Here is an 11,571-nt window from a genome sequence, read left to right as displayed (position 1 = left end):
GGTTCTTGAATGACTCATGGATTTGGAATTGATTTGGTTGATTTGACTTGGAACACGAAAAATTTCCCTTTAAAAAAATGTGCAAGCATCACGCGCATGCACAGGCACACACATACAGACGTGTGCGCACACACGTGCACATGCTTCAGCCAGGCTGGGTGGAGGTGGGTGCTCTCGCCCAGCCCCCCAGGGACATGCCCAGCTCAGGGCCCCAGCCCCGACCTCGCCCAGAACAGGGGCCCAGCCCCGGTCCCCATCGCCGCCTCTCCACCCCCGCCCGCCACGCGAGCGCCCCCACGGCTGCCTGTCCGTCCCGCACCGGGCGGGTGGTGTCTGTGCGGCCCCCACGCGCACCCATCTCTGTCTCTGCGCGCCCGGCAAATCCCTGGCTGTGTCCCTCCCCCGCCGGCCGTCTGTCCGTGCCGCCCCCGCCCCGGACTACGTTTCCCAGCGCCGCCCTGCGTGGCCGGGCCGGCCGGGCCGTGCCGGGGCCGCACATGCTCCGAGCGCCGCTGCGGGCCGGGCCGGGCCGGGCGGGAGCTCCGCGCCGCCCCGGGCCGCCCGCGCTGGAGCCGCCGCGGGAGCCGGGCCGCAGGTGCGGGGCGGGGCGGGGCGGGGCGCGGCCGCGGCAGGCGGCGGCGGGCGCGGGGCTGGGTGCCAGCTCCCGGCCCCCCCCGCAGCTCCTAACCCTAACCCGAAGCCTGCAGGCGCCCCCCTGACCGGGCCCTTGTCTCCGCAGGTGCCCGCGCGCAGGAGCGCGCCAGCCCGCCGCGATGCCCCGCGGCCAGGCCTGGAGCCCGCAGGAAGTGGGCTGCCTCCTGGCGCTGGTCCGGGGCTGCGGGGCCGTGGGGCTGCTCATGGCCTCCACGTCGCGGCCCAACGAGGCGCGGTGGCGGGAGGTGTCCCGGGGGCTGGCGGCCGCGGGCTACGGGCGCAGCGTGGCGCAGTGCCGCGCCAAGTGGAAGGCCCTCAAGCAGGCTTTCTACTCCGAGCGGGAGACCCGCCGGCAGCCCGGCGCCCGCCCGCCTCGCACGCCCCCTCACTACCGCGCCATGGAGCGGCTCTGGGAGGCCGCGGGCCGGCCCGTCTTCGGGGAGCGGCGCCTGCCCGGTGAGCGCGACCGGGCCCTGCCGCAGGGTCTGCCCCAGCCCGGGGCCCCTTCTGCAGCAGGGGGCTGCGGGGCGAGCCCGTCCCGGGTGGGGCTCCATCGCCCGCCGCGTGGCCTGACCTCTCCCTCCTTCCCAGCCCTGGCGAAGCCGCCTCCTGCCAGGCGTCGACCGTCCCTCCAGGCCCCGGCTCCCTCTGCGCCAGAGCTGCCAGGTACCTCGGGGCCTGGCCTACCACGGGACTGGGGGGGGGGACAGGCAGGAGCCAGGGGCTGCTTTTCTTCCCCTCCTGCCACTTTGCCCCAGCCACGGGCAGCCTCGTGGCACCTGCCCCGGGCGGTCCCTGAGCCCCAGGGTCGGGGGTGCTGCTCTGTGCGGCTGTTGTACTGGCTTGGGGGTGCATGGCGGGGACCGCTGTCCATCTGCGCCGCACCCTGGCCCTGGGCTGCCCGTCAGAGCTGGCACTCGGGTGCAAACCTAATCCCTTTCCCACCCCCCAGGTGTGGGGCTCCGCGGGCGAGCCAAGTATTGCCTTGCCCTGCCGGCGTCTGGGAGGCAGCCCGGGGCAGCGCGGCTCTGGCTCCGGCCTGCTCTCGGCAAGCTCGGGGCGGGTAACGGGGCACAGGACCTTTCTCTGGGGCTGGGGCTGCGGCCGCATCCAGGCACCGGCACGGGCTGGGGGGAGGCAGGGCTCTGCTGTTCCACGGGGTGCCCGGGCCTGTACAGATGCCTGCCCCTCTTGCCTCCCCACTGATGCCACGGGAGGACTTGCTTCTCTGCGGCGGGGGCCCCGCGCCACGGAGGAGGGGTCTCTGTCCAGGCCGCGGCCAGCCACGAACCCTGGCGTCCTGGCCACGTTCCACCTCGGGAAATCACCCCTCTGTCTCCCAAGCCCCCCCGGTTGTTCACGCGGACGTGGGGTTGTTCACTTCCTGCCCGAAACTGCCGGGTAGCGTTGGTCGCGCTGTTACACAGCCGCCACCCTCCACCCCAGAGACGGCTGCATTGCAGGGATGGGCGAGTTACTCCTGCCGGCCTTTGTCCGCAGCTTGTATGATGCTGTGAGCCCCGCGGGGCTGCGGAGCTGTGGCCGGGGGGGGTGACGGGTGCCAGCACGGACGCTGGTCCGGGGCCAGAGCTAGTCGTGCTCTCTCAGCAGCCGCCATCACACCACTCTTGACTCTCCCCCCACAGCTTCCCAGGACACAACGTCCCCAGCACAGACGGCTCCTGCTCCTGTGGGACGTAAGACTTGTTACCCCCTTGCCCCGGGCAGCTCCCGTGGCCCCTGGCCCTGCCTGAGCCCAGCCGGCCGCAGGCCCCGCTACGGGCAAGCACTGCGGGGGCCACGGGGGGGACCTGGGGCCGTGGCTGCTGTTCTGTGACCAGCGGGCAGAAACGGGTCGTGGCAGGCCGGTGCTCGCAGCAGACACGTGATTGTCATTCCCTTCACAGACTCCCCCGGGGAGCATCAGGCGAGCACAGCATGGGGGGCCCAGGACCCAGCAGTACCGGTCGCTGCCGGAGACCCGGCTCCACCTGAGACCGCGGTGGAGGATGAGCACCTGGACGGTGAGGAGGCATCGGCTGCGGCCCTCCAAGGTACGCCAGCCGCCCGCGTGCCCCCAGCCGCCGTGCTGCCCGCGTCCCGTCGCTGCCCGGGTGCAGCCGCCGGGCCTTGGTAGGGCCTAGGGCCGGTCTGTGCATCCCGTGGCGGTGTGGGTGCAGCGAGTTTGCCAGGTCTCAGTCTGGCTCCTAGCAAGATGGATTGTAGCCTCCGTCCCCGTGAGCCCCCTCGGCCCTGGGCAGCTGGAGAGGCCAGTTAGGGGCTGGGTCCTCACTCCCCAGGACTGTCTTGGGACAGGCTGTTTCCTCTCTCCGGCTCCCTCCTGGCTGGACCTGGAGCAGGGCAGAGCTCCCCCGGGGCCCCAGGGAAAGGGGCAAAGCGCTGGGGTGGGGAAACCAGGGCAGGGCATGGGCAGCTGCAGCCTGCCATGCTGGGCAGGGGTGAGCACTGCCCCGGGCAATTAGGGAGCCTATTCCCCCTGCTCCTGGGGGGAGCCTGGAGGGGATATGAAGTTCCGGTAGGGGACGTGCCTTCCTCTCTGCACCCCGGGCACCGGCAGGCGGGGCAGGACCCCCCGCTCACCCCCGCACCCCGTCTGCTTGCAGGCCCCGGTGCGGCGCACCTGCTTCAGAGCATGCAGCAGCTGCTGGTGCAGATCCTGCAGACCTCGCAGCGGCAGCAGGCGCTGCTGGAGAGCCTGGCCAGCGACACCGTGTCCCGCCTGCACGGCCTCTCCGACAGCCTGGCCCAGGTGGGCGAGACCCTGCAGGAGCTGCTGTTGCGGGCGCAGCCCCACCCCACGGCCCCTGGGGGCCTGCCCACCCCGCTCCACCCCGACCTCTGCCCCAGGGCCGGCTCCCAGCCCCCGCTCCTTCCCAGGGAGCCCGGTGTCCCCAGCGCCCCCCGCACCCTGCCCTACCGCAAGGGGCCCACCGTGCCCCCCACCTCGGCCTACCCCACACCCCGCTTCACCCCACACTGAGGAGGGGGCGGGGGGGTCTAGCGTGTGGGGTCGCTGCAGGGACCGGCCTAGTGAAGCCCCTGGGTCTCTGGGGCATTTTTACTGTTTTTAATAAAACGCAGAGGGTTTTCCACCTGCTCAGCGCTGACTCGCTCACCGGGGCAGGGGGCATCTGATCTCTGGGGGTCAGTCTCGGAGACACTGAGGGGCAGGGGCAACTTGTAGGCCCGTCTGGGCATAGCCTCGGCGTCCCTGGGGATGGGGACGGTCACTGCAGGGCAGCTGGGACACGGCCAGTCCCTGCCCAGCGGCCGCGCTGACCCCACCAGGGCTTTGATCCGCCCTGGGAGCGGGGAGCCTGGGCGCCAACACCCTCCCCACCAGCTGTTCGCCCGGCTACCACCTGGGGTGGCAACGACCCCATGCTGGCAGGGGGGCCCAGCCCCTGGCCTGGGCCATGAGGAGGAGGGCAGGTGGGGAAGCCCAGTGGGGGTGGAAGTGAGCACGCACCTCTGGCTGCGGCTGTCACCTTTATTGCAGGCGTCACTTCTGTTGCACCCTGGAGCGCTGGTGACGCGAGCTCTGCCCTCGGCCGCTGGAGCCCGCGGCGCTGGGAGCAGTGGGCAGCGCCTGCCCCCCCCCCTCCCCGCTCTGCGTCCTGTAGTGCTAATGGTTTGCAAGGCACCCCCGGGCCTGAGCCCCGAGCCCTCCCCCCCTCCCCTGCCCACAGCCGGGCCTGCTCCTGCAGAGGGGGAATCGCCCCGTCCTCCCCTTCCCAAGGGGCTCCAGGGCCAACCCAGCCAGCACCAGGCAGCTGCCCGGCTCGTCCGCACGGCCCCTGGCTGGGAGCAGGGACCATGGGGCTGTGCTGGCTGGGGAGGAGCTGGGGGTGGCCTGGTACCACCCCTAACAGCAGTGACACAGGTGGGCTTCTGTGGGGCGAGAGGGACGGGGATCGCGCCCTCTCCTCAGGGGGGCCACAGCCACCCCAGCATCCCGACCTCAAGCTTTGCCCGGAGAGGCAGAGAGCAGGACGTGAACCAATGGCTTGACGTTGCAGCACAGTCGGTTTAGACCGGGTCGCGGGAATCGCTTCCTCGCTGTCAGAGCCGGGAGGCCGCGGGAGAGACGCCGGAGACTCTCCGTCGCTGGAGGCGTTCAAGGAGACGCTGGGCGGGGATGCTCCCGGCGCAGCTGTGCCCATGCTCTGCTATGGGGATTTTCAGGCTGCTGGGCTTTGCTGTTCCCTCCTCTCCGCTACATCAGGGGCTTTTGCCTCCCCCAAGGGTGCTGCGTGTTGGCTGGAGCCCAGGCTGGGGTGGAGGTGGGGCTGTGCCAATGCTTCTGCTGGGACCAGCCCCTCAGGGTCTTGCCCCTGTGCTCGAAGTAAGACCAGTGCTGCACTGGGGGCAGGAAGGGGTTTCCCCCGATCAGACAGGTCGGGGGCGGGGGGGGTGCCTTCCTATGCAGTGTGGCACGGCCTCTCCCTGGGGTCTCTCACACGGTTAATGCCCTTTGCAGCAGCAGCACTTTGGCTGCCACAGCCCCCTGCCTTCCCTGCGCGGGGTCGGGGACGATGCCGGGGGCCGTTTCAGGGTGACGGTGTCGCGCTGCTCAGAGGTTGGACTGCGGATGTGTCCGGGCCGGTTTGCACAGGGCTGATCCTGCCTCAGGCAGGGGCTGGACCGAATGTGGCCATCGAGGTCCTGGCCAGCCCCACGTCTCTACGACTGTGACCCTCGGACAGGCTCCATCGCTGCGCACAGGCCTCCGGGCTGCTCCTGCTGGAGGCAGGCAGGGCTTGGCGAGGTCAGCGTGTTAGCGTGAAGGGAGCTGGGGCAGGGAGCGGGCAGTGCCGCCCGAGGTCGTCCAGGGTCAGGCCGGGAGTGCAGCCCAGCCCCCCGGGTTACAGAAGCAGCTGCATAGCCTAGGCTTCCCGGACTCCCTCCAGCCCGGGGCTGAGGTGCGCCGCCCGGCTGGCGGCACCCCCGAGCAGGCCGCGCGCCGGGCGGTCACCTCCAGCGCGTGACCTCCAGGCTGTCGCGGCAGGCGTCGCGGGCCTGCAGCATGCTGCGGCGGGCGGCCTCCTGCTGGGGCGGGCTCAGGTGGTGGATCACCATCAGGTAGCGGTAGTTGCACACGCGCCAGCGCACGTTGTGCTTGGCGAAGCGGGCGCTGGCCTGCGGCCGGATGCCCGCCGCCTGCGCCAGGATGCCCACGTAGGCGTCCTCCACGGGGATGGGCCGCACGCGCTCCGCCACCGCCAGCACGCGGGCGGCCGCCTCCAGCGACAGCACGTAGCCGATGCCGCTGGCGTAGGGCGGGTACTCGTCGGGGCCGTAGTCCTGCCGCGACACGTACCACTTGCTGGAGGGCTCCCGGATGACCTGCCGCTTCTCCCGCGAGAAGACGGAGCCGGCGTAGAGGCCGGCGGGGCCGGGGCCGAGCTGCGCCAGGAAGCCCGGGAGCCGGTCGGTGTTGACGAAGCAGTCGTCGTCCGTCTTGAGGACGTAGCGGGGCCGGCACCGCTCGGCCGCCCACTTGAGCCCGTGCATGACCTTCAGCGTCAGGTTCCGGTACGTGTCCCGGTAGCTGCCCACCAGGACGTCCCCGAAGTCCCGCTGCTCCTGCCGGATGCGGCCCGCGGTCGCCGCGTCCGCCGCCTGCCCCACCAGGAACACGGCCTGCCACGGGAGCGGCGCCGGCCCGGGCCGGGCGGCCCACGTCCCGCGGATCGCGCGCCGCTGCTCCCGGTGCCCCGGCGCCGACGTCACCAAGATGAGCAGCACCTGCCCCGGCTCGCAGCGCGGCGCCGCGCCGGGGCCGGCGAGCAGGGCCGGGAAGTCCACCCCGCGCGGCGCAGCGGCCGCGCCCCCGGAGCGCCAGCGGGCCAGGGGGAGGCGGCCGGCGGCCGCCCGCGCCTCCTCCGCGCCCAGCCGCAGGCCCCACAGCAGGAGGAGCGCCGGCAGCAGGGCGGCGCAAAGCAGCCGTCTCAGGCGCGGCGCACGCATCGGGGCCGCGGGCCGGGCGCTCGACGGGGCCGGGCCTGGTCCGCGCCCGCCGGCCCGGCGCTGCCTGTGGCGGGGCTCCGCCGGGCTGCGGCGGGGAGGAGAAGCCGGACCCGGCCCGGGGGGCGGCCGCCCCCCCCCCCCCCGCTACGGGCCGGGCGCAACCCCGCGGCGGCCGAGCGGCGGCGCCGGGGCCAATGGGGGCCGGGGCCGCGGGCCGCAGCCTATCAGGGGAGGGCGTTCGGAGGCGGGGCGGGGCTGAAAACTTGTGGCCAATCGGGGCGGCACATGGGCGCCCCCCCCCCCCCCGAAGGGCGCGGGCGGCTCCGCCGTGCCCGGATCGGCTCCGGGCGGGGGCTGTGCCCCCCCGGCGAAGGCAGAGCCGCCCCCGGCCCGAGACGAGCTCGGGTCCCGCCGAGCCCAAGCGGGACGGCTTTGCTGACCCCCGCGGCTGGAGGGAGACTCCCCCCTCCGGCGCCCGCAGGGTCCTTCGGGCCTCAGCGTCCCCTGCTGCGGCGGAGGTCAAGCGGCCTGCAAACCCGCCGCCGCCCCGCCGAGGAATGGCGGAGGAGTCCGGGGTGCCTGTGACAGCCTGCGCCGGTCAGGGGAGCGCGGGTTTGGGGCTGCTCCCTCTGAAGTCGTGGAAGTCTGCTCCAGGCCCTCGCCATCCCTGCGGCCCGGGCCGGGCCGAAGCGGTTCTCCCCCGACCGCGGTGCAGTTCCAGGCCTCGGGCGGAGAAGCAGCCTGTGAGCACCCGTCTCCGGGCCCTGGATCTGCAGTTTCCCCTCGTGGCCGGGTGCGGGGCTCCCCGCCATTGGTGCCCTCCAGAACCTCCCTCTCCAGGGAGCTTACCTGGCTTCAGGCTCCTCTTCCCGAGCTCCTGGCCTTGCACTGCCTTCGCCCTGGGGCGCAGCACAGAAGCCGTGCCCAGCACGGCGGCCGCTGGGACGCCCTGGGGCTCGTACCCCTGCCCTCCTGGGCCCGAGGTTTGGTGGCGCAGCTAGCAGGAGGGGAGGCCTTTGCTCCCGCGACACCCGAGCGGATGCTGTCGACTGCAGCACAGATGCCTGCCATTGCAGCCATTTGGGGGTGACTGGCACAGTCGGTTTGCTGGCAACAGGGTGTTTCTCTGCAGCATCTCAGTCACGTGGAGGGTGCTCGCGCGAGGCTGGCGTGGCTGCTGCACATGTCCGGTCCCGTGGCTTGTGACCCTGAGATTCCTCAGAGCTCCCCGTGGCTTTGCATGGGCAGCGACGGGTAGCTGCACTGCAAGCAGCTTCGCCTGCCGGCTCCCCCGCCCAGAGATCAGAGGACAGCCTTGCCCGGCTCCTGCTCCCCACCCAGGCCGTGGGGCCTGCTGCACCGCAGCTGAGGGCTAAGCCACCTTGCTGCGGCTGTATCAGAGGCTCGAGCGAGAGACCATCTCATCCAAGCCGTGCCTGAGGCAGGATGAGCCCTGTCCAAACCAGCCCAGACCAACCTCTGAGCAAAATGACCCTATTGCCCCTGACAGCACCAAGCTTCACACCCTATCCTGCCCCTGGGAAAGGGGCGGGGGGGCTGCAGCCACCAACATCCTGCTGCTGCAAAGACAGTTAATAGACACCCCAGAGACCCCGAGCCAGGGCTGTGTCCCCACTGCAGAAAAAGGCAAAACTCCCGGTCTCGTTCAGTCTGACCAGGGCAGGAAATCCTCTCCTGCCACCGATGCAGCATCCGTCTGAGCCTGAGCAGAGAGGCAAAGCCGTCTCGCCAGGACCCTGCAGAGCTGGTCCCAGCAGGAGCATTGGCTAAGCCCAGGCCCCATCCCCAGCCTGGCTGCAGCCAGCACCTGGCGCCTCTAAAATCCTGACACATGAAGCAGCGCGGAGCGGGGGGCAGTTTCCTCCCGCTGCCACGTGGCAAAGCACAGCCCAGAAGCCTGGGAAATCCCCACAGTACAGCGCCTAGATCATCCCTCCCCGGTGTCTGTCCATCCTTTCCTTGACCCCTTCTAGTGCTGGAGAGTCTGCAGCTTCCACAGCCTCTGAACTTCACGTCACAAATCTGGATACGGAAACCATGGACTCAGTATCGACATTGGATTTATGACACATTACAACCTGCCTGACATCTGATTCACCAGGTACCTGCGAGACCTGACCTCTTATACTTTCCTTTTTCCCACTTCCTCCCCTGTCCTCCCCTCCTTTTCTGCCTTTGACTTCCTAATTTCCAGCTATTTTCTTTTTCTCAGACACCCTCATTCCTACCATGAAAACCTACAAGTGTAGAGTCTCCCTTGCTCACTGTTTTCCCCCTCATTTTTCCCCTCCCTCCCCTACTCTATCTTTTGTTTTCCTAATTTCCACCTATCTGCATTCTCACTGACCTCCTGTCACACTTTCAACTCCTTTAATTCCTTGGAATCTCAGACCAGCAGAGACTTTCTGTGCCTGAAGAAGGGTGACTGTGCCCAAAAGCTTGCAAAGAACTTTATTCCAACTTCTCACTTGATCTAATAAAAGATATCACATCTACCCAAAGGACTTTGCCTGCCACGGCTTCCCTGGGCAACCCAATCTCTCCAGCTCCCTAGGGTGGCTTGCAGCCCAAGGTTACAAGTTCAAGGCTGGCTCATTTACTTGGCTGGTTCTATGGTGTAGCGGTAGCACTCTGGACTTTGAGCCCAGTGATCTGAATTCAACCTCAGTCGAGCCTACTTGCTGCTCTGAAGTGAAGCCCTTTGTGTGGCTGTGGCTGGCGGGGTTAGCCCTCTGGGACCTGGTACTCTGTGAGTGTCTCTGGGCATGGAAGAGCCTGCTGCAGGGGTGCTTGTTCCTTCAGGGTTGGCGCTGGTGTTGAATCACCTGGTCCCGTCCATGCTGTGGCACCACTTCAATACCCTGGCTGGGATCCCTAGGTATTGCTATATTTTTCCAGTTGGGAGTGCCACGGTGCATGGAGGTGCACAAGCGCCCCCTGAGAGTGCCAGTGCACCCCCTGACCGGCTGCGCCTGTCACTAGGGCGATGGGCAGGTGGGGCAGGCGGGAGTGACGATGCCCCCCCCGAGTGCCAGCCGGGGGACGGTGCTCCCAGAAGCGGCCGCAGCGATCAATCAGCCGCCTTGTGATCGGCCCTGGAGGGCAGCCCCAATGATTAATGAGTGGTTGCTGGTAGGGCACGTGCCCGCACCCCCTGACTAAGGTGGCACCAGTCACCCATGCTGGTTGGGACTGCACTGGGTCTCTGCAAGGGTCCTGAGCCTCCCCTTGCGGCCTCCGCAGCCAGGTCCTGATCCTTCGCCTTCAGGCGCTGCACAGGCTCCTGTATGGTGCCAGTAACCATGCAGCGTGGAGCCACTTGGGGCCCGCTTTCCTGCGCCGCCACCGAGGGCTCTGATGTGACCCGCAGCTCTCCTACCTGCGCAGGCTCGGCCTTGCACGGAGCTCGGGGGCGCCACCAGTCTTTTAGCAAGGCCTCCGCAGGGCCTGGGGCTGCTGTCCGTCCCCAGGGCCCTGTTGCAGGTGGCACGGGGCGCAGACCTACTTAGCTGGCGGTCTCAATGATGGCACCCCTCTGGGTGCACCAGAGGATGGCCCTGGTGGGTCTCACCCCGATTGGAGACCTCCTGGACTATGCTGGGCAGGAGTGGGTAGGCCATGCTGCACCGGCCCGGTCATGGGCCTGGCAACAGAGCATGCATCCTGCTTGCACCTAGTCCAGGCGGTGAAAGCTGCTTTGCCAGTAGATGCCCTTGCCCTAGAGCGAGTCCTGTGCGAGGGTGGTCCCCACCGCCCTGAGTTCCCCAGCTGGTGGAGCTGCTGTTGGGTCCCACGCTTCGGCAGGCCCCAGGGCACTCCCCGCTCCACCATCTTAGTAGTCTGGAGAACACGCAGCCGGTCCACTTTTCTGCAGCCCACCATTGCCATTTCTACACAGCCATCCACCACATGTGCCATCACACCAGCTTCGTGTCCCATCCAGACACCAAGTGGCAGGACACCCTAGGCAAGGGTGAGGCCAACGGACCCCAGTGGCAGAGTCTGTGCTCTACCCTGATCCCATGCGCCACCGGGGACCTTGGCTGGTGGCTCCTTCATGGAGCCATTTCTATGGGCATGTATCTGGTACGGCTCAAGACAGCCCTGACACATGCCCCTCCTGTGAGTAGAGCAAGACCCTGCAAGGTGCAAGGTGGGCCAGGCTCACCAAGTTATGTGAGGCCAACACAAGGATGGTGACTGGAGCTAATGGTTCCAGCTGATTACTAGGGACAACAAATGACAAAAGGGAGGTGACAGCAGGGTCAGAGCGAGGTGCTCCTGCACCTCCTCCTCCAAAATCTCCTGATGAGGTTCTGGCTGCACTTTTCCCCACACTCATTTATTTTTTCACTCCCCATCCATGGCCCCACGAAGGGCAGGGACCTCCTGGTCAACCTCCTCCTCACCTTGGCCAAGCTGGCGATTTGCGTCACCAGGAAGAAGGCTGTGGCCAGGAGGTCCACGGACACCATAGGGCCATCTTCTTCGGTATGGTCCGGTCCTGTCTCCAAGCAGGGCACCACTGGGAAGTAGCCACCAATTCTCTGGCAGCAGTTGAGTCAGTGGGTGCTCTCTGGGTGCTCTGCTTGGTGACCCCCAAGGGAGCAATTATTTTGGACCCCTGACCCCACTGTCACCTCCTTTTGTCATTTGTTGTCCCTAGTAATCAGTTGGGACTATTAGCTCCAGTCACCCTCCTTGTGTGGTGGCCTCACATAACTTGGTGAGTCTGACCCACGTGCACTGGTCTCAAATAAGCCGGTCTCTCTGGGTCCCTGTGCTGTGGCGTGGGGAGCCCAAGGAGTTCAAGGCTGGGCGCAGTCTTTGCCTGGTTCTGTGGTGTAATGGGTAGCACTCTGGACTTTGAATCCCATGATCTGAGTTCAAATCTCAGTAGAGCCA

The 11,571-nt window shown here is 67.9% G+C and overlaps 2 protein-coding genes and 1 non-coding gene across 5 annotated transcripts; 2 read left to right on the top strand and 1 right to left on the bottom strand.

Annotated features, from left to right (window-relative positions):
- Positions 1 to 435: 435 nt before the first annotated feature.
- On the top strand, positions 436 to 4,012 carry LOC149867868 (uncharacterized). 3 transcript variants are annotated; one of them, XM_090037464.1, is made up of 6 exons: positions 440 to 595; positions 740 to 1,110; positions 1,246 to 1,320; positions 2,301 to 2,351; positions 2,562 to 2,708; positions 3,279 to 4,012. In XM_090037464.1, the coding sequence occupies exons 1-6, from the start codon at positions 498 to 500 to the stop codon at positions 3,653 to 3,655; spliced, it is 1,119 nt and encodes a 372-aa protein (XP_089893590.1). In that variant the 5' UTR covers positions 440 to 497; the 3' UTR covers positions 3,656 to 4,012. The 3 variants fall into 3 exon arrangements, with proteins under 3 accessions (XP_089893592.1, XP_089893591.1, XP_089893590.1); XM_090037465.1 differs by lacking the exon at positions 2,301 to 2,351 and having other exon boundaries at positions 437 to 595; XM_090037466.1 differs by lacking the exons at positions 1,246 to 1,320; positions 2,301 to 2,351 and having other exon boundaries at positions 436 to 595.
- A 139-nt stretch (positions 4,013 to 4,151) lies between these two features.
- On the bottom strand, positions 4,152 to 6,781 carry LOC149867867 (beta-1,3-galactosyltransferase 5-like). Its single transcript, XM_090037467.1, has one exon. It carries the CDS (start codon positions 6,643 to 6,645, stop codon positions 5,647 to 5,649), a length of 999 nt encoding a protein of 332 aa, XP_089893593.1. The 5' UTR covers positions 6,646 to 6,781; the 3' UTR covers positions 4,152 to 5,646.
- Positions 6,782 to 11,499: 4,718 nt separating this feature from the next.
- TRNAQ-UUG (transfer RNA glutamine (anticodon UUG)) lies at positions 11,500 to 11,571 on the top strand. Its single transcript has one exon. It is a non-coding gene; the product is annotated as a tRNA-Gln (tRNA).

Source organism: Crocodylus siamensis, chromosome 3, assembly GCF_052110815.1.
Source record: "Crocodylus siamensis isolate JL-2025a chromosome 3, ASM5211081v1, whole genome shotgun sequence".
In the NCBI taxonomy this organism is placed as follows: Eukaryota; Metazoa; Chordata; order Crocodylia; family Crocodylidae; genus Crocodylus; species Crocodylus siamensis.
This window is presented reverse-complemented; position numbering and strand designations above follow the sequence as displayed.